Consider the following 22742-nt stretch of genomic DNA (forward strand, 5'->3'; position numbering starts at 1 on the left):
TAAATTAACATGATATCTCAAAATTGATGACCTTAAATACCTGCAATAGATGGCATGGCTGTCCAAGGGCATTGGAGCACCACATAACACAACAGCAACAATTAAGACCAGCATGCTTAAATCAATCTTATATTTCACAAAGGTAAAATACAACCTAATGGATATTAATCACCAGAGTCCAGAGGCTAACAAAAGGACATTATAACTCTGATGCTCTCTTATTCCTGCACTATTTTTGACTATACTTTATATTTGGATTGAAGGAAAGTGAAAAATAAAAAAGAAAGATAAGCAAGGTAAACAAAAAAACTTCGTTCATTCTTGTTTGGTTACAAGGGAAAATGGAGCTGTGATACCATATCAGTTGTAATACATTTATAAATATAATCTCAGATGTAGTGAAATAAATTACCAGTATCAATGACAAAAGCTATGATTCCATATCAGTAGTTGCCTATCATGTCCTCTATCAGTTTTCCAATAGAATTGAATGAAGTTCCACCTTCCATAACACTCTTCCTTGCCATCTCACCCATTTCCTTCACTTTCTTTCTCACTTCACTTCCACCATCCATTACCATCCCCACAGTTTTCTCCATCTCATCTGCCATCACAACTATTATTACAATAGGGTCGGAAGCGTGTAAATTATTGTACTAAAAAATCACACAAAGTTCAATTCCTAGGGAAGAGAGGTGGATCACATGGATCTCTTAAATACCAAGTCTTTCCTTAGTCAGAATATCCCTTCTATAGTAATTTAATAGCACAATTAAATACTGCTATTATACCTTCAAATATTGAAAGAAAAATAGGATAAGAAAGAACACAAGAGTTTTAACGAGGTTCGGTAAATTATACTTACGTCCTCGGGCACTAACACCAGATGATAACTTTACTATCTTCAAAATATTACAAACAAATAGAATTCCTTAAGAATTCTCAAATAGGAGAAGAGAGAAAACTAAGAGAGAAAGATTGATTGGGATGGTTGAAATGAGAAATGGTTAGGCCTATTTATAGTTAAGGTTCAGGGACTAACTTGCAAATGGCTTAAAAAATTAAGGACCAAAATTGCAATTATCCCATTCAACTTTAAACTCAACTTGCCAACCACTTTTTACTCTCTTCTTTCGGTGCCAATTGCACCTCCCACCATTTTTGACTTTTCAACAATCTCCACCTTGAAGATTTGATTAGGATAATCACATCTTCACACACTTCCTTCAACTCCCCAAATTTGATAAAGCTATCTTTTGTAGTGCCTCCAAATGCGCTCTTGAGCGCCATACACCTGAATGTGCTCAAATTCTCAGGATGTTAATCAAGTTCAAACAATGATTAAACTTGATTGTTGTTACTACCTTGGTCATCATATCTGCGGGATTATCTGCTGTCAGAATCTTCTGAAGTAGAATTTTTCCTTTTTCAAAGACTTCCCGCATAAAGTGATATCTTACGTCGATATGCTTGGTTCTTGAATGATAGACTTGATTTTTCGCTAAATGAATAGCGTTCTGACTATCACAATATAGACTAATGTGACTTTGAACAACTCCCAAGTCTTTCAACAATCCATTAAGCCAAATAGCCTCCTTAACAGCTTCTGTAACTGCCATATATTCTGCCTCTGTAGTAGACATAGCTACTGTAGAATGTAAGGTAGACTTCCAACTCACTAGGGCTTTCGCAAGAGTAAACAGATACCCCGTAGTTGAACGACGTTTATCTAAATCACCAGCAAAGTCGGAATCAACATATCCAACTACAAACCGACCAAGTCCTTCATCCCGCTAAAAAATTAAACCAACGTCTACGGTTTTTCGAAGATACCGTAGAATCCATTTCACAGCTTGCCAATGTCCTTTTCCAGGATCATGCATATACCTGCTCACAACTCCAATAGCTTGTGAAATGTCAGGCCGTGTACACACCATCGCATACATCAAACTCCCAACTGTATTAGCATATGGGACTTTTGCCATATATTCTCTTTCTTCTTCAGTTTTCGGAGATAATTGAACACTAAGTTTCAAATGAGAAGCAAGTGGGGTACTTACATGTTTTGTGTTTTCATTTACACTAAAACATTGTAATACCTTTTTTAGATATTGCTTCTGATTCAAACAAAGCTTACCTCTCTGTCTATCTCTACTTATCTCCATGCCGAGAATCTTCTTGGCCTCACCTAGATCTTTCATTTCGAACTATTGATTCAACTGAGCCTTCAGCTTGTCTATCTCCTTTTGGCTCTTCAAAGCAATTAACATGTCATCAACATATAAGAGTAGATAAATGAAAAATCCGTCATACAGCTTCTGCAAATACACACAATTGTCATATTTGCTTCTTGTGTACTTCTGCCTTCTCATAAAGATATCAAATCGCTTGTACCACTGTCTCGGGGATTGCTTCAATCCATATAGCGATTTGTTCAGCTTACAAACCCAATTTCTACCACCAGCATCTTTGTATCCTTCGGGCTGAGTCATATAGATCTCCTCTTCTAACTCACCATGCAAGAAAGCCATCTTAACATCAAGTTGAGCTAGCTACAAATTCAACTGTGCTACCAAGGCTAACAAAATTCTAATTGAGGAATGCTTCACAATAGGGGAAAATACATCATTTTAGTCAATTCCCTCCTTCTGAGCGTAGCCTTTAGCTACCAATCTTGCCTTGTAGCGAACATCTTTCTTGCTAGGAGATCCAACTTTCTTTGCGAATACCAATTTGCATCCGATTGCCCTTTTACCTTTCGGTAATTGTGCCAACTCCCAAGTATTGTTCTTCCGGAGAGACTGCATTTCTTCATCCATGGCGCTTTTCCATTTGTCACTTTCTAAGCTTTGCATTACTTCTTGATAAGTGATAGGAATATCATCATCAACAACGGGAAGGGCATAGGCTACCATATCAGTAAATCGAGCAGGTCTACGAATTTCTCTTCGTGGCCTTGCAACTGCAACTGGTTCTGGTATACTTAATGGTTCTTGGGTCAGAACCTCTTCAACCTTTAATTCCTCCATTGTGGCTGGAGAATTAGACTTATTAACTGGGCAAATCCCCATCTGATCAAACTCCACCTGTTTTGGAGTACACTCCACCTGCTGTGGAGTATCGCTCGTCTGAATATCTTTATCTGCTACCTTTTTCAATGTGGCAGATTCATCAAAGGTAACATCTCTGCTACAAATCATTTTCTTTGTATCTAAGCACCAAAGACGAAATCCCTTCACTCCAGAAGTGATTCCCATAAAGAGAGCTTTCTTTGCCTTCGGATCTAATTTGACTCCTTCACATGGTAATATGCAGTGGATCCAAACACATGTAAGGAATCATAATCTATAGCCGGTTTTCCAGACCATACTTCCATAGGAGTTTTTCTTTCTAAAGCAGATGATGACAAACGATTAATAAGATGGCCAGCGTATGTCACAGCCTCAGCCCAAAATTGCTTGCCCAACCCAACATTGGACAACATACATCGAACTTTCTCCAGTAATGTTTGATTCATACGCTCTGCCACTCCATTCTGCTGTGGTGTATCCCTAACTGTGAAGTGTTGAACAATACCATACTCTTGGCACACATCGAAGAACGGATCACTTTTATATTCCCCTCCATTGTTCGTCCTAAGCCGCTTGATTTTGTTTCCAGTCTGGTTTTCGATCATAGTTTTTCATTTAAGAAAAACTCCAAGCACTTCATCCTTAGTTCTCATGGTATACACCCAAACTCTTCTGGAAAAATTATCAACAAAAGTAACAAAGTAGTGTTTTCCTCCCAACGAAGGTGCTTTGGAAGGCCCCCACACATCTGAGTGAACATATTCCAAAATACCTTTTGTATTATGGATAGCGAGGTCAATTTCACTCTCTTTGCTTTCTCGTAACACAATGCTCGCAAAATTTTAATTTGCAAGCCTTTGCACCTTTCAACAATCCTTGCTTTGCCAGAATTTGTAAGGATTTTTCGCTGGCATATCCCAACTTCATATGCCACAACTGCATTGAGTCCAATTCTTTGTTACCTAAGTCGCAATGATCGCTCCAATAACTGTACTACCTTGGTAGTAATACAATTTATTTTTCCTGATGCCCTTCAATATCACAAGTGCGCCAGATGTCACTTTTAAAACCCCATCTCTCATAGTAAAAACTGAACCATTGGATTCCAATGCTCCCAATGAGATGAAATTTTTCTTCAAACTGGGCACGTACCGAACATCAGTCAGAACTCTGGCTGATCCATCTTGATTCTTTAATTAGATTGAACCTATCCCAACAGTTTTACAGGCATTGTCATTGCCCATATAAACAACTCCTCCATTTAGTTCTACTAAATCAGAGAACTACTCCCGATTAGGGGACATATGATAGGTACAACCCGAATCCAATATCCACTCATCTGAATGGAACGACAATGATGATGCAACCAGTGATAGTTCAGAGTCACTGGTATCATGCTTTGCAACACAAGTATCTACAACAGCTTTTCCTTTATTCTTCAGCTTTGAACAATTTTTCTTCCAGTAGCCTTTCTCATGACAAAAGGCACATTCATTTTTCCCAAGTCTGGACTTTGACTTTGATCTCTCCTTCTGAGTTTTCTTCCGAGTGTATGAACGACCTCATACTACTAAAGCTTCTGTATCTCTGATTGAGTTTTTCTGTTTGTCCTTCTTTCTCTGCTCATAATCGTATAAGGCCGCATGCATTTCGCCGAGATATATCACTCTGCCATGAAGTAGAGTAGTTTCTAGGAACTCAAACTCCTCGTGAAGTGACCCCAATGTAATCAAAGCCAAATCTTCATCTTTGAATGTCCCATCCATATTTAGCAAATCAGTGACTAACTGATTAAATTTGGTGATGTGATCATTCATTGTGGTACTTGGGACGTAAGTGAAGCGAAACAATCTTTTTTTCAAGTGGAGCTTATTTTGACTGTTTTTCTTCAAAAAAATTTCTTCAAGTGCCACCCACAACTTATTTGTAGAAGTCTTCTTTGAAAAAGCATACCTTTACTCTCGAGAAAAGCATGATCGAATTGTGCCACATGCCAAACGATTGATCGCCTTCCAATCTTTCTCCTGTACATCATCTGGTTTCTCTTCATCAATGGCAATGTCTAGACCCTGCTGAAAAAGGGCATCTAGAACCTCACTTTGCCACATACCAAAATGGCCTGTGCCATCAAAGATCTCCACGGCCAATCTTGCATTTGCAATTTTTGGTCTTGTCCACATGGACGATGTTGAAGCTCCTAAACCGTCCTTTTTCTCCATAATCTTTCAATATACCTAAAAAAATCTTTTCTGATGTGGAAGATCAGTTTAAACTGCAACCACAGAACATATTACGATTAACCTTCAGCTCTGATACCACTTGTTATTACAATAGGGTCGGAAGCGTGTAAATTATTGTACTAAAAAATCACACAAAGTTTAATTCCCAGGGAAGAGAGGTGGATTACATGGATCTCTTAAATACCAAGTCTTTCCTTAGTCAGAATATCCCTTCTATAGTAATTTAATAGTACAATTAAATACTACTATTATACCCTCAAATATTGAAAGAAAAATAGGACAAGAAAGAACACAAGAGTTTTAACGAGGTTCGGTAAATTATACTTACGTCATCGGGCACTAACACAGATGATAACTTTACTATCTTCAAAATATTACAAACAAATAGAATTCCTTAAGAATTCTCAAATGAGAGAAAAGAGAAAACTAAGAGAGAAAGATTGGTTGGGATGGTTGAAATGAGAAATGGTTAGGCCTATTTATAGTTAAGGTTCAGGGACTAACTTGCAAATGGCTTAAAAAATTAAGGACCAAAATTGCAATTATCCCATTCAACTTTAAACTCAACTTGCCAACCACTTTTTACTTTTTTCTTTCAGTGCCAATTGCACCTTCCACCATTTTTGACTTTTCAACAACAACTTCATTGCTATCTTTCCTATAGTTCAACCTCATCTCCACTGCTAATCCTAATTCCTTCACCATCTTGAATGCATTGAGCTGTTGTTCCGCATACAAAGTCCATGTTGTAATTGGTACACCAAACCACAAGCTTTCCAGGATTGAGTTCCAACCGCAATGAGATATAAACCCTCCTATTGCTTTGTGAGTAAGAACCTTCAACTATGGCGCCCAACTGCATATCATCCCTCTCCCTTGGACCCTTTCCAGGAACCCTTCCGGCAACATTTCTGAAGCATCATTTTGTGGTGGTTGCACACACAAGGACCATAAGAACCTAAACCCACTTTGCTCCAGCCCCAGTGCTATTTCTTTCACTTGGGGTGCTTTAAAGCTTCCCATGCTTCCGAAACAAAGGAACACCACTGATGCTTGAGGTTGATCATCGAGCCATTTTATGACCTTATTATCCGAATCGGAGTAACTCGGACCAGTAAGCTCAATCACTGGTCCAACTGGATAAAGCGGAGGGTTTTGGCCATTAGAGAAACAATGTAGAGCATAAGGCTCAAGTTCTTCAAATGTATTGATTATGATACCTTTGGCATCCTTGAACCTTGCAGCAACTTTAACATACGTGGTGTAACCTCCATCCTTGCTAAACACAGGTAATGGAAGAACACATGTAGGAACAGGATTGAAAAATCCTGGGATCAAATGTTCAGGATCCGAGCTTTCAAATTCGGAGCTCTTCAGGCTATGTCGGGTCGGTAGATACCACATGAGACCGAAGAAGGCTACATTAGAGGTGAAGAATAGATAAGAAGGAAGACCAAAATCAGTTGCAATATCAATCATGGGTGAACAGAAGAGATGTAACGCCCCCACGCCCGAAACCATCACCGGAGTCAAGCTTGAGGTGTTACTAAACTTATCTTACCTTTTAAACAACTCTAAATCACTTATTTTAATTTTCGGAATAAACTGTTTTTCTGCGTCATGGTTACTTAAAAATTCATTTCTCGAGTTTCAAAACTCGAAATTAAGATCCGTAAATTTTTCATGAAACTAGACTCATATATATATCTACTAATTTTTTTCTAGAATTTTTGACTTATGCAATTAGTACAGTTTATTAGTTAAAGTTTCCCCTGTTTCAAAACTCGACTGCACTGACCCCTTCTTACTACGAACCATTTTTCTTCCTGTACAAAATTCATATGACTAAGTCATTTGTTTCTCTCAAAACTATATTCAACAAGAATTCTAACCATATAAATTATACCTTCTAATTAGTTTTGTACAATTTATGGTGAATTTCCAAAGTTGAAACAGGGGATCCAGAAATCGCTCTGACCCTGTTTCACTAAAACTTAGATATATCATAAAATATAATACTTTTACCTATTTTGCTTATTCCATAAGAAAATATACATAATAAGCTTTAATTTCATATATTATTCATCTTCAAACTATGTTTCTACAATTTTAGTGATTTTTCAAAGTTACATCATTTCTGTTACTTGAATCTGTTTTAGGTTACTTTCACATTTTTCATAATTTTCATGTGATAATCATCATTCAATCATACATATTAATAAACATGTATATCATCAGCTATTTTCTTAGCTAATCACTAGCAAGTATTTACACATCATTCATTATTCATATTATACCAAAAGTAGCTAAGTTTCTATACATGCCATACCCAAAACAAAACGCCTAGTTATACCGAGTTATTTCTTTGATAGTGTGATCGGCCTCCGACATTTCCTTCGATCCCCGAGTGACTAGATAAGTACTATAAGAAGAAGAAAATAAAGAGATTAAGCACTAGGCTTAGTAAGCTTACAAGCAAATAAATCACAACATTCAACATAATGGATAATTATGCATAATATCATCTAACATCATAAATTTCTTTACTTCTCAATTTCTATCTTCTTCTTTATTCCCTTACCTTCTTTCTTACCGACCTTTCCTTTTCATAACTATAATCTACTTTTCCTTTGCTGTTAATTCACTGTAATTTAACTCGTATCCTGACCCGTTGAACCACTCGGAATACTAAGGATACTAGGTCGCTTCTGTCTATCAATATCTCGCCAATGCCATGTCTTTGACATGGACTTACATGAATTATTCTGCTCCAATGCCATATATAATATGGACTTACATGGCTCAATCCTATCTCCAAAGCCATATTTCTAATATGGACTTACATGGCTCATTTCTGTTCTCGTCTCACAACCCTAATATCCTAACATTCCTAGGGTTCAACCGGCTTTCTAACACTTTTCCTCCGTCACTTCACCTTAAATTCGACTTTAAATATTTTCATAACATAAATATATAAATGCTGGAAATTGACAATAATAATGTAAAATAAAAGAATATTGCATTTATTTACTGTAAACTTACCTCGATACAAAATGTGACTAAACTTTACAATTTAGTCCTTTACTTTTTCTTTTCCCCGATCTACTCTCGAATTTCGCTCTTCTTGATTATGAAGCTTGAAAGTTGAAGAAACCCCAGCTATGGAGAGAGGTAAGGTTCTGCTGGTAACTTGAAGAAGATGATACAATTTTATCATCTTTTTTACCTTTTTATTAATGTTAATAACCAAATGACCAAAATGCCCCTCCTTACTAAACTTTCAAAAATTCCTTCCATGTCCTAATTTTGTCCATGAACTTAAAATTGGTCAAATTACCATTTAAGATCTCCTAATTAATATTCCAAAATAATTTCATACTAAAAACTTCTAGAATGCAAGTTTTGCAAATTATTCGATTTAGTCCCTAACCTCAATTTAAGCACTTTATGCATAGAATTTTATCACGAAATTTTCACACAATCATGTAATCATACCATGAACCTCAAAATAATAATAAAATATTTTTTATTTTATTTTTTTTACCCTGAATTTGTGGTTTCGCAACCACTGTTCCGTTTAGGCCCTATTTCGGAATGTTACAAGAGATCAAGAACTAATCCTGCAATTCGGGTGTCACCCGAGACACATCTCATTGAAACAATGTCTCTGACAGCATTTCTAACATGAGGGATGTAGCTCTTGATGAATGGACCGAATGACTTCTTAGGATCTACTGAGGGAGTTCAATAAGTTGGATTCCATCAGGTTGCAATGCAGTGAGCGAGTCGATGTATGCATCCAAAGAAGCACTCGGAAACCACTTCATGGAAAGAATATTAACCCGAATTCGATGATCGCGATAGATAAGGTGCTTTGCGAATTCAACGGTTGAGACCAAGTGCCTCATTGCTGGCGCTGGAACGAATATGAGCTCTGCTTTCTTCATCTCTTGACTCTTACCTTTGCCTGATCCTTGTTTCTTACTTTATATTGTGCGTTCTGAGAGTTGAGACGTTTGTATTTGCGACTATGATGTGAACAAAGGAAAGCAAAGCCGAATTGTACTCTCTTTGCATTTGCTTTTATTATTATTATTTCTTAAATTATTCCACCAAACAGGTTTTTAATATGGGACGTGCTCCCCAAGTGGCGGCTAAACAAATAATATTAGAGGAACAAATATATCAAATATTATAGCTTAATTTACACTGTTACAACTATAATAACTTAAAAATTGTGGGCTGAAATAGGTTTAAAAGTTTTTTAACAATTTTTTGTATTGAAAGATAATGTATTTCAAATAAGACTTAAATTCATATTTTCTTACCTTGACAATAATGTCTATATCAATTGAATTAAAATTCAATTATAAATACATTTGAAATTTTTTGTTCAAAATAAGAATATAATTATGTAAATTCAAAAAAGGATGTTATAACAAATATGAGAAGATTTGAATTGAACATAAGGTTAATGATTCCTATTGCGTAAAACATCAAATTCAATATAAAAATGGTTTGATAGAAAAGCAATTAACAACTACTCATAAATCATACTCAAATAAAATCCCACCATCAATAATCATTATTTAAATCAAAATATACAAAGAAAATACAATTCATCATAAAATTTCAATTCAAAATTTAAAACTAAAATCAATTAAAATTAAAATTATAGGTATATTATATTATCACTACTAAATTATCGGTAAATTTTTGTTTTGATTTTTTAATTTAAAAAGTTACAATTTGGTCACTAAATTATTTAAAAATTTTCATTTAAGTCACTTAAATTATTAAATTTGTTGCTCTATAGCTTTCTTTGTTTGCACTACATACACCAACCAATAGAAAGCTCTCTTCCCATTTCTCTTTTGAAGTTTAGTTTTTTTTTTTTATAAAATAATTTTGGATATCACGACTCTACAAACTAAAATTTAAACAACTTGTTTATCCGACACTGATCATCAGACCGACTTAACTTTAAGTAATTTATTCTACTTGTCAATAAATACTTAAAAAAAACCTAATAGCCCACTAACTTAAATAAATTTTTTATTAATTCAATAATTTAAATAAAAACTTTCGATTAATTTAATATTTACTATAAAATTAAACATACAAAATATTTATAAAAAATAATATTATATCAAAATTAAAAGAAATATCAAAACCAAAAATAAAAACTAAAATAAATAAAAATTCAAAACAACTTAACATAACAACTTATAGATCTCCTCTTCATCACTGTATGTTCGGCTGTCCTGTTTGGTCCCTCGACCTCCTTGTTTTCTGTCAACTAAGTTTTGGAGCTTGTGCTGCATTTTTCCGGCAACCTTTAGATATCTCCCACTTCTGTGTTTCCTCTAGGTGGAAGAGAGACTTCGTCGCTGGTTTCAAGTTAAAGAGAGCCGCCTTTAGCCGTTTTCTACATCTCCGGCGGCGGTGTTGCTGTTTTAGTCTTTAGGTCAGTAGTTTAGTTAGGGTGACCAGTTGTTTGGCCGTGGAACAGCTGGTCACAAATCCCGTTTCTTCCCCTGGCTTCGTCTATATGCCGGTTTCCGGCCATTTTACTGGTAAGATGAGGCCTGTTTTGGATTAATGATTTTTCTGTCCTTTGTCTTGGATGGAGGTTTCCTCGAGTCTTGGGGACTCATTTTCTAAGTCTTTCACAACTTTGTTGTCTGTCGAAAGTTCATTTTCCTATGCCTAATGTTATTTTCACCAAGTGTTTGTCCAGAACCTTTTACCAGTAGTATTGGAGGACTGGTATGGTATGCGAGATTACACGCATTTATACGATTTTCTTATATAAGTGATTGATGCTTCTCAGTAGGATGTTCTTGAAGTTCTCTTTGTATTGTAGTAATCCTTCTCCCAATCCACTTTTAGATAAGTTAATTGTAATCGAAACACAATACCTCGCTTTAGCTGAATATTTCATGTATATTGAAGGGCACACTTTGAGTTAATTTCATCTATATTGTACTGGTTAAATTTTGAACCTCTCTTTTGTTGAAATGAAATCATCTTTCATCCACGAAAAACTTAAACCAGGTTAACTAAATATCAATTTCTTTTCAACATTATATTTTTTTGGAAATCATTAAAATTGTATTCATTAATCCAAACCATTACAGACATTAAGTAGGCATCTTTTCTATTAAGTATTCATTTCCATTATGTAACCCTCTTTAGGCCAAGGAATGTGCAGATCTATTATCTATCTTCATCATAATTATCACTTTGGGTTAATTACATTAAACAAAGAAAGTGAAAAATACAAAAACAGGGGATACAAAGAAAACTTCATTCTTTCTTTGTTTGGGTTACAAGGGAAAATGGAGCGGTGATACCATATCAGTTGTAGTGCATGTATATATAATTATATAATCTCAAATGTATTGAAATAAATTAACAGTATCAATGACGCCAGCTATGATTCCATATCAGTTGTTGCCTATCATGTCCTCTATCAGTTTTCCAATAGAATTGACTGAAGTTCCACCTTCCATAACACTCTTCCTTGCCATCTCACCCATTTCCTTCACTTTCTTTCTCATTTCACTTCTACCATCCATTACCATCCCCACAGCTTTCTCTATCTCATCTGCCATCACCACTTCATCACTATCTTTCCTATAGTTCAACCTCATCTCCACTGCTAATCCTAATTCCTTCACCATCTTGTATGCATTGACCTGTTGTTCAGCATACAGAGGCCATGTTACAATTGGTACACCGAACCACAAGCTTCCCAGGATTGAGTTCCAACCGCAATGAGATATAAACCCTCCTATTGCTTTGTGAGCAAGAACCTTCAACTGTGGCGCCCAACTGCATATCATCCCTCTCCCTTGGACCCTTTCCAGGAACCCTTCCGGTAACATTTTTGAAGCATCATTTTGCGGTGGTTGCACACGCAAGGACCATAAGAACCTGAACCCACTTTGCTCCAGCCCCAGTGCTGTTTCTTTCACTTGGGGTGCTTTAAAGCTTCCCATGCTTCCGAAGCAAAGGAACACCACTGATGATTGAGGCTGATCATCGAGCCATTTCATGACCTTATCATCCGAGTCTGAGTAACTCAGAGCATTGAAGTTAATCACTGGTCCAACTGGATAAACTGGAGGGTTTTGGCCGTTGGAGAAACAGTTTAGAGCATAATGCTCAACTTCTTCAAATGTATTAATTATTATACCTTTGGCATCCTTGAACCTTTCAGCAACTTTGACATATGCAGCGTAACCTTCATCCTTGCTAAATACAGCCAATGGAAGAACATATGTAGGGACAGGATTGACAAGGCCTGGGATCACATGTTCAGGATCTGAGCTTTGGAATTCGGACCTGTTCAAGCTATGTCGAGTTGGTAGATAAAACATGAGACCCACGAAGGCTGCATTTGAGGTGATGAATATATAAGAAGGAAGATCAAAGTCAGTTGCAACATCAACCATGGGTGAACAAAAGAGATCAAGAACTAATCCCGCAATTCTGGTTTCATCCGAGCTACATTTCATTGAAACAATGTCTCTGACAGCGTTTCTAACAGGAGGGATGTAGCACTTGATGAATGCATCTATGACGCTTTCGGCTGACTTCCAAGGAGCTAAGGAGGGAGGATCCACCCGAGGGAGGTCAATGAGTTGGATTCCATCAGGTGGCAAAGCAGTGAGGGATTTGGTGTACGCATCTAAAGCAGCATCTGGAAACCACTTCATGGAAAGAATAGTAACCCGAATCCGATCATTGTGATCGATCAGGAGCTTTGCGAATTCAACAATTGAGACCAAGTGGCCAATTTCTGGCATTGGAACGAATATGAGCTCTACTTTCTTCATCTCTCAGCTTGTTTGATGCCTGCTGCTTCTCACTTCTGTAGCAATTATTGTACTCTATATTTTATTGGAAGTAGTTCAGCAAACAGGTTTTAATATGGGACATGTTCCACTAAGAGTATGATAAACAAAAAAATATTCCTAAAGGCAACAAATATTGAAAATCTGGATTACATATACTTTTTTGTTTTTGGTAAAAGAAGGCATTTAGCTGGGGTTGGCAGATTCGAAACTGAAAACTATATTTAACAAATGATTTAAGTACAAAGTTGAATTCGTTAAGCCGACACGTTTTTGTATTTAATAAAAGGATTAATAATGCCGCTTGGTAAGAGATCAACTTCAATATAAAACTGGCATTATCATGTCTGCCTTTCAACTTCACCTGCAAAATAAATAAAGGAGCTTTTATTAGAAAAAACCCTACTGCACCAATATTTTTAAAGATTGTCTGACCTTAGTAGCAATTGCATATAGACAAGAACATGGAAACCTGAGTAAAACAATAAGGGGGGTTTATATCTCATTGTGGTTGGAACTTGATCCTGGAGAGCTTGTGGTTCGTTGTGTCAATCGTCACATGGCCTATGTACACTGACCAACAGCTGAATGCATTTTAGTTTGACATTCTGTTAATATAGAACATTAAAAAAATTATTATAGCATAAACTGCATGCCATTGGTACAAGATTTCCTATACAAATGGAAACTAAACATCAGTTTTGATGGAAGAACTGTATCCAGTTTGGTCATCATAGTGTTTGGACCACAGCATCACGCTGCCATACTTGGTGGAACCTTTGATAGAAGGAAGCACTTTTGAGGTAAGATCAGCTACCGGAATGAAGCCACTTCCGTCCGCAGCAAGGGCTGCCGGAAGTCCTAAGAAAACTTTAGTTGCAGGGATGTCTGTTGTCCATTGCTTCCATGCATCTTCTAGATTTCCAATACTTGAAGTTGAGTATTGGCATGGTGGATTGTCATAAAATTGTACCCAAACATAGTCAAATAGACCGGCTTTCAAGGCACCTCCAACCCAAGCATCAGGGAAAGGGCATTGGGGAGCTACGGTAAAGTACACTTTCTTACCACGTTTTCCGTATCCTGAAAGGTACCTTGCAAGGTCATCCCAATGTTGATTCGTTCCTCCGATATCAAAGTCGACTCTCCAAGACGGCATCACCTATTGGTTGAGAAGATGATGTCCCCCCTAAGAAGTTGTTCCAAAGATAAGTAGCCACCTGCCTAGCATCTTCAGCCGATGTAAGGTAGTAGCTCCCTGCACCTCCTCCTATCGAAAGCATTACCTTAATCCCTTTTGCTTGACAGGATTTAATGTCCGAACTCAAACCAGTGCAGCCATTGCTGTAGGGATCGCAGTGACCGGCAAGGTTGATCATCGGAGTCTGGCCATTACCAAATGTTGAAAGAAAAGCTATGTTCACAATGTCATAGTTACCAGTGGCACAAGTCTCCGTCAAGGTCCCCTCGTTTCCATTCTGACCCCAGTAAATAGCAATTCCACCAGCATCAACATTAACAACGAGTAAAACAATGACCGAGCATAAAAATGCTAGTGGCCTTGCTCGAGTTATTGCCATCTTTATAGAAACAATTTTTTCTTTGAAGCTTGGGTATATGAAAAAAGGTCTTAAATATAGGAGAAAAGCAGCCTTGGAATAACGTAGAAAGTTTGTTTGAAACTGAATTTACATGTGTTTAAAACGTACATCTTCCATCATTGTTTAGAGTTTTGTCTCCTTTCCTTGAGTTGGTTGTATATGAGGCATGGGAGCTGAGGTTACTATAGCCATCAATGTCTTGAATGCAATGCAAATGACAGTGAAACTGTTTGCGTTGCTTCAATGGTTTGGTTGACCCATAAAATGGGTGCAAAATATAAAGCTATTATATTCCACATTACAATTCTATCGCTAATGTTTCTTACAGAAATGGACAAAACTATTTTGGTCTACTCTGTTTTGAGAGGAGAGAAACCTTCAGGTTAGAGGTCAGCAACTTTAATGGCACTTCTTAGGACTTCTTTTTAACATTAGTTCTCATAACTGATCTGGTAATTCTAATTTGAACTAAAAAACCCAATTTGGTTAATCCAAATTCGAATTCTACTTTCATTTGACCATAAAAAAATTAACAACCTCAAACCTATCTAACCTACACCGAAACATGAATTTCGAACGACCTAAACCTGGATTGACTTGAAGAAATAACCAAAAATAATCCAAACTCGACTTTCAAACACAAAGGAGGAACAAAAATGACCCAATCCAAGAGAAAAAAAAACCATCTAAAAACTCAATTAGTGAACCTGAATCACTAGAACCCCAAAGGACTTGAAAATTTTAAAACCCGAATTAACCAGACCCATATCGACCAAATCCAATTAATACCTATATCCTACGGCATTCACCATATCCATTTGTGCTCTAATTGTCATTATCCTCTCTTCAATACTGTCCATCTATGCTTGTGGATGCCAGTAAGATTTAGCTGCAGTGCAGAACATACTAATGGAACTTTATGCCTTCTTCACCTGCAGTAAGTAATTTTGTTAAACGAGAAATTGTTTTCTTTTATGTTCGCTACTTGCAGAGAAGAACTTGAAGTGACCAACACATCAAACTATATTGATGATAGACTAGAACATGAATAAAGATTATATACGGAAGTTATATACGTTGTCAATAACAACTCATTTCCGCTGATGCTATCGACTTTTATGGATATCAACTTTCCAGGATATACTTGTTCTATCATTGGACATCTTGTTGCACTTCCCGTTTGCTTCAATACAATACAAGCAGTGGAGCTGGTTGCTTCATCTCATTTTGCATCCTAGTAGGTTTTCTTCTCAATATTTGGATGTTTCCTGTTGATGGCCTTATAGTCTTAACAATCAAACAGGGAATGTACATAAACTGCTTCTGTAATACAAAATAAGCTTACTTCTGTTCTATACACAACATGCTCATGAAATATCGTTCGAGGGATTACAGAATAAACAATAAAAAATCATCAAAAATTATAAAATATTGTGCATTTGCTCATTAAATATTTACAAATAGAGATATTTCAAACAAATGCTAGGACGAACCCAGGACAAGGTAAGTAGATCATGACTTTTAGAGTATGAGAGATTTACCTTGCACCATACAAGTAAAGGTCAAGCACATCTCTCCATATGTAAAACTTTTATCTGCCCAACTTACGCTCATTAATCCCTCTCTCCATGTCCAACCCAGTTATAGGCTGACCATTTTTTTCTCCCTTCTTAACACAATCTTCTCTCCAAATAACTTGCCGACAATCGAAACCCTATTTCTAGTTTTACCGGTCAACGGAATATGAGTTCCGGCAGGCGAGTACCCTTCACCCTTGTTCTCTTCTTTTGCCTTTTCGTTTCATCTCACTCTCTTACTTCTAACTATAATTTCCGAAAGAAACACAAAATCAAAGGGCCCATTAAAACTTTAGTCGTCCTCGTGATGGAAAACCGTTCTTTTGACCATCTTTTGGGTTGGCTCAAATCGACCAGACCCGACATAGACGGTCTATCCGGCACAGAGTCAAACCCAGTCAACGTCACCGACCCCAACTCCCCCTTTATCTCTGTCTCCGACGATGCTCTCTTCGTCGATTCTGACCCAAGCCACTTTTTTCAAGCGATCAGAGAACAGATATTTGGGTCGAACAACAGCTCTGCTGACTCGGCTCCAATGAACGGCTTCGCCCAACAAGCGGAGAGCATGGGTGAAGGAATGGGAAGAACCGTGATGAGCAGATTTAAACCGAGTCGGTTACCGGTTTACACGAAGTTAGCGAACGAGTTCGGCGTTTTCGACCGGTGGTTCGCTTCGGTTCCGGCTTCGACTCTACCGAACAGGTTTTACGTTCATTCAGCAACGTCGTTTGGGGCGACGAGTAATTTTAGGAAAGACCTCATCTATGGATTCCCCCAAAAGACATTTTCGATTCGTTGGACGAAAATGGCCTCAGCTTCGGCATTTATTACCAAAACATCCCGACCACCCTTTTCTTCAAAAGTCTAAGGAAATTAAAGTTCTTGACCAAATTCCACAACTACGCTTTGAAGTTCCGGCTCCACGCGCGGCTTGGGAAGCTGCCGAACTACGTGGTGGTGGAGCAGCGTTACTTCGACGTGAAGGAGTTTCCGGCGAACGACGACCACCCGTCGCATGAGTGGCGCGTGGGCAGAGGTTCGTGAAGGAGGTGTACGAGATACCGAGAAGTAGCCCGCAGTGGAAAGAGATGGCGCTTCTGATCAGGTAGAGGGTTTTATGATCACGTGCCGACACCTGTCTCGGGTGTTCCTAACCCGGAAGGAATAGTTGGACCCGACCCGTTTTATTTCAAGTTCAATAGGCTTGGTGTTAGGGTCCCCACTCTCTTGGTCTCTCCCTGGATCGATAAGGCAACTGGTAAGATTTTTTTTTCTGTTTTCTTTTTCTAAAAGACAAATTAGCTTAGATATTTTTGATGGGTTCCTCTTTAAAAATTATTTCAATGAGATTGCATTTGATGGGCTAATAATTTTTATAATTTGTTACAAAAAATTTCCTTTTTTATTTGTGATGGTGTTGATTTTTGTTGTCTTTACATGTACAAGTTAATTGTTGATTAAGACACTTTAGGAAATCAAAGATGAAAGTAATTGAATGTCATTTAGAGGAAGGTTTGACGGAAATGGTTGCTTATAAGGTTTCGTTTGAGGTTAATCGGTAATGGTGTTGGTTTGACGTCTTGTCCTTTACGTGATAATGGAGAGGATAGTATCGCTTTGCTTCTAATGGTGGTATATTTCATATCTTTAACTCTCCCTTGGTGTTGGTACAGTGATCCACGAGCCAACTGGGCCAACACCGTCTTCCTAATTTGAGCATTCTTCCATCCCTGCAACTGTGAAGAAGCTCTTCAACCTGAATTCAAATTTCCTGACACAGAGGGATGCCTGGGCTGCTACATTTGAAAATTATTTTAAGCTACGTACTACTCCACGAACTGACTGTCCTGGTATGCTCAAATTTCATTTTCTTTATGCAATGCTTTTATCTGTGCTCGCTCTCGGCATTGCTCGGGATTGTTATCCTTTTCCTCACTAAAATCGTAGCTTTCACCCACTCGGTCCCCTGAAGAAGTAAAGGTGGTTTTGATTTCAAATATCAAAAGCATTTCGTGTCTCATAATTGTCAGATATAGAGTTGAAATGCTTGTATTTTGGCCGAAACGGTTTATAATATATCTAGGAATTTGGATGCAGAAACTCTTCCAGAGGTGACGACTTCATTGAGGCCATGGGGGCCAAAAGAAGATACTAGCCTCTCAGAATTCCAAGTTGAGCTGGTTCAGCTTGCATCACAGCTCAATGGTGATTACGTCCTCAATACTTACCCTTATACTGGGAAAAGCATGCGAGTAGGTGAAGCCAACCGATACGTAGAGGATGCAGTCAAGAGGTTCCTGGAAGCTGGAAAGGCTGCTATAAGAGCCGACGCTAATGAATCTGAAATTGTAACGATGAGGCCTTCTCTTACCAGTCGAATCGAGGATCAGAGTCAACATGTGGAAGCCTATTAGTTCTTCCATACGATCACCTACGGCCCAATGTAAATATAGTTCTAAATTCTTACATTACTCTCTATACATATTTATGGGTAATATGCTACGTATACTAGCATCAAAGCTTCATATCATTGACTGAAGTCAACTGTAGTACTGTACTTATTCAGGTATACTAAGCAAGCAGTGTGAGTTTTACTAGTTACGTATCAAAATCGAGCCTTTTCATCCAAGATGCCATTTTCTCTTCCCCTACCAAACAACACAAGATTCTACTCTTAACGCAAGCCACCTATGATTGGGTTAATTTAGCCCATGAAATCTAATCTTCAAGAGATCTGTAACACTTTATCTCCCGGACCAGAACAAAGAACCAAACCAACAAATTCTTTTACTGTTCATATAACCATCTACAGTCCTCCAAACAGCTATATGTGCAACGCAATGCCTCCTTCAACTTGCAAATGCATAGGGGGAAAAAGTCAGCAGCAGCATCAACCACATGGATGAAAGACTATCAAATAAATACCCGATCTTTGCCATACCTGATACCTCCAACAACTTTTGCAAATGAGCTAAATCTGTAAGCCTAAAATTAATTCATAAATTCCACAAGAAAGCGAAAGGCACCCTATATGCTATGAAAGAAAAAAAATGGTAGAGTACCTGTTGGGTGATGGATTCATGGGCAGCCATGTAATCCTTGTAGAGGATGTAGATACCCAGAGATGACGCCGTTGCAGCCCCCATCAAGAATCAACCCAATCTCACCCTCAATACGTACCTCATCTTTCACCTTCCTCTTTTCTTCTTCGTCTTTATGTTTTCTTTTTCTCCTTCAAAATTTAGACCACTGTTTTCATGTAAGAAACTTAAAATGGCACCACTTTTGATCACTTAACGATACTTAACGTTGTCGTTTTAGTAGTGTATATATTTTTGTTGGGGGTTGAAATTATGTTGAGCAGAGGCAAAGCCAATATATAAAAGAGAGAGTGAAAGCCAAAAATACACGTTTCAGTGTGAAGCAAAACACCCCACTTTGTCCCCTTCTTCAATCTTTATTTCCGTTTCAAAGAAAATTTAGGGTTTGGATTTCTTTCCTTTTGTGAAGAGGAAAATATGCAGCAGCCTCCACAGTTGATGAACATCACCACTGAGCAGATTCAAAAGGTTTTCTTTTTTTTATTCTTTTACAGCATTGCCCCCCTTTGTATGTATATGCCTTTTGGTTGACTGGATATCTAATGGGTTTTCTATTGATGAGTTTTGCATGCATTTACTGTATGTATTATTTGTAATCAAATTAGATATCTCTAGGATTCTTGGCGTCCGTCATCATACTGACCATGGTTTCATGATCATGTCATTTGCTTTCTTACTTGGACGAGTTAAATTCTCAACAGTTGATTTTCTATTAAAGAAACAACCATAATTTGTTTGAGAAATTTTCTATTAAAGAAACAAGCCAACATAAATTCTTGTTTCCCTCCAAATTATCAAAATCATTTAACTTTTTTTTTTTTAATGTTTAAAGGACATATATATATACATAAACATACATTACACATATACATACACATGGTATGTTATGTGGTGCATTTTGTGCTTTTTAGATTTTGGGTGATCATCGAGTTGTGAATACACCTTGGCGTCAGTTTTATAGGTCCGAAGGATTTTTTTTTTTTCATACCTAAGTTTAAAATATTGAATCGAAAAATTAATTAGAAAATATATTTTTATTTTATTGAAAGAAAATGGTGGGTGCATGCATGCAGAGATTCGTTGCTGTATTTGGATGGAAGGTTTATGGTTTGGGCTGACGACTAGAGTGAATTGACGAAGAGTTGAGGTAAACCAAATCTTGATAAAAATTTTCAGGTTAAAATATATATATATATATATATATATATACTTAAATGAAACAAGTGCTGCTGGTTTTGTAATTTTTTCAAGGTTGTCTGAAAAAATCAACAAAATAGTACTTTAAATGTGAGATTGCTAGTATAATTGTTGTTGGATTTTTAAGGTATAATAAAATAATAATTAAATAATTAAAAGAACACTTCGTGGAATCATTGTAGATAGATTAATTATTATATTTAAATTCTAAAACCCTAATTGTAAAATCAGGTCTATGATAGAAATTGAAGACAAGCTTATGACCACCATCAAGAAGAAAAGAGTAAAGAAGAAGGCTTGAAGGAGAGGGTGAAAAGGCTATTCCGATGTTGAGTAAAGCTTAGATGTGGAGAAAAGAATAAGCAAAAAGGCGAAAAGGTTATTTAAATTTTAGAAATTGATTTTTTGCAGAACAAGAATTGCGAAGTGTAGTTTAACTATACTTATTTAAAGATTGTGGGAATTACGTTTTTTGATGCTTATTTAAAGTTGAAACAAGCATAAAACAATGTAATTCCCACGAATCTTTAAATAGTATACTTTACCCACAACTTGTCATTCCCATCCAGCAAAAAATCAATTTCTAAGATTAAATAACCTTTTTGCCTTCTTCTCTACTCTTTTCTCCACATCCAAGCTTTACTTGACACCCAAATAGTCTTCTTCGCCTTCTTCTCCTTCTTCTCCTTCTTCTTTTATCTTCTTTTCTTCTTCTAGAAGAAGATACAGATGACATGCACTACAACACTCACTTTTACCGGCATTTATAAGCACAGGTAAAAGTATAAAATACCGTCGGTGTTGATTATGCCATTATTGTTGACTATATCATGTCATGGATTTATTTTCTGGTAATGAAGCAGGTGAAAGTTTGGTGCACAAAGGAGGCCAGTGTTATTAATATTGATATGAAAGCAAATATATGTTGCGTCTGGATCTAGCTATTACATTGCGGTATGCTCACGAAATTTTTCATTTTTATAACCATGTCCTGTTACTCCTTGCAGTTGGTATAATTATAAATACTTGATCATGTTAGAGCAGTTTTTGTTCTATTCCTGTATGTTCTGTGATGAACCATGTCTGTTCTGAAATTCTGACATGGTTGTGCCTGTATTTGTTTGAATGTTGGTTCATCAAATATGCAAATACTTCTGGATTTCTTGAATTGCTTACAGAAGCAAAAGGTTATTGAACTGAATGAGGTTGGTTCTCATGCACATTAAACCACTATTTTGTTTTGGTTAGTTAAAAGAAAAAAGCGGCCTAAACATTCTGTCCATTAACATTAATGCTTCCACTTGGCTTGATTAAACCTTATCTAAACTAGTTGAGGTTTGTACTTTTCTGTTGTTGCACAGAGCTCTGTGAATCACGACCACCTTGGTCATATATTTCATTTAGACGCCAAATTTGTGTGTTGATCCAATTGTAATTTTTGTTTTATATTTTAATTTTTTTTTTAATTTCTTTGGCAGAGTCTAATGGAATATGAAGAGCATGAAAAACGAGCATGGAGTGTTGATTTCTCTTGGATAGAACCATAGTTGCAAGGAACAGTGACATATTCGATATCTTAACCAAGTGTTCTTTCTTTGCTTAAACGATGAAGAGATAACCATGCATTATGTACACAGAAGATTTGCAATTTGTGTTGGTGAGTCTTAATCTTGTATATCAGATAAATAGGTCAACGCGTAAATGATTTTTAGGTTCTTGACATGAACATGTCACATTTATTACGTGAGTTACACAGGATTGCATGGTTAACACATTTAACTAGTAAGTCTTGTGCATCGATACAGAAGTTATCTGTGTAAATATGTTCAACTTATTTAAAACGCATGATTTACCTGGTTAAATACGATTAATAAGTTATATATTTTAAATATTAATAATGCAATAGCAATGCAATATATGAGTTCAAATGAGTTTATGAAAACTTCATTGTTGACTATATCATGTCATGGATGTTTTTTCTGGTAATGAAGCTGGTGAAAGTTTGGTGCATAAAGCAGGAGGCTAATGTTATCAAAATTGATATGAAAGCAAATATATGTTGCGTCTGGATCTAGCTATTACATTGCGGT

The 22742-nt window shown here is 36.8% G+C and overlaps 2 protein-coding genes, 2 long non-coding RNA genes and 2 pseudogenes across 4 annotated transcripts; 2 read left to right on the forward strand and 4 right to left on the reverse strand.

Moving 5' to 3' along the window:
- Window positions 1–443: 443 nt before the first annotated feature.
- Window positions 444–9369, reverse strand: LOC108481445 (UDP-glycosyltransferase 71K2-like; annotated as a pseudogene).
- On the reverse strand, window positions 7465–8635 carry LOC128293010 (uncharacterized). The gene is made up of 2 exons (XR_008283037.1): window positions 8354–8635; window positions 7465–7733 (listed from the first exon to the last, which is right to left on the reverse strand). It is a non-coding gene; the product is annotated as an uncharacterized LOC128293010 (long non-coding RNA).
- Window positions 9370–11504: 2135 nt separating the features above from the next.
- On the reverse strand, window positions 11505–13257 carry LOC108482514 (UDP-glycosyltransferase 71K1-like). The gene has a single exon (XM_017785648.2). It carries the CDS (start codon window positions 13153–13155, stop codon window positions 11761–11763), a length of 1395 nt encoding a protein of 464 aa, XP_017641137.1. The 5' UTR covers window positions 13156–13257; the 3' UTR covers window positions 11505–11760.
- A 146-nt stretch (window positions 13258–13403) lies between these two features.
- LOC108480410 (hevamine-A-like) lies at window positions 13404–16441 on the reverse strand (annotated as a pseudogene).
- Window positions 16036–18965, forward strand: LOC108480409 (non-specific phospholipase C1). Its single transcript, XM_017783400.2, is given in 6 exon segments — window positions 16036–17136; window positions 17139–17369; window positions 17372–17459; window positions 17461–17612; window positions 18028–18204; window positions 18452–18965. Coding segments are annotated over 6 exon segments (1584 nt in total). The 5' UTR covers window positions 16036–16517; the 3' UTR covers window positions 18769–18965.
- A 1561-nt stretch (window positions 18966–20526) lies between these two features.
- LOC108482727 (uncharacterized) lies at window positions 20527–22514 on the forward strand. The gene is made up of 4 exons (XR_008281849.1): window positions 20527–20602; window positions 20884–21428; window positions 21516–21606; window positions 22131–22514. It is a non-coding gene; the product is annotated as an uncharacterized LOC108482727 (long non-coding RNA).
- The last annotated feature ends 228 nt before the right edge of the window (window positions 22515–22742 follow it).

This window comes from Gossypium arboreum, chromosome 1 (assembly GCF_025698485.1).
Source record: "Gossypium arboreum isolate Shixiya-1 chromosome 1, ASM2569848v2, whole genome shotgun sequence".
NCBI classification, from domain to species: Eukaryota; Viridiplantae; Streptophyta; class Magnoliopsida; order Malvales; family Malvaceae; genus Gossypium; species Gossypium arboreum.

Excerpts from the sequence above, each read along its gene's own strand:
- LOC108482514 (XM_017785648.2), bottom strand. The coding sequence starts at position 13,155 with ATGAAGAAAGTAGAGCTCATATTCGTTCCAATGCCAGAAATTGGCCAC.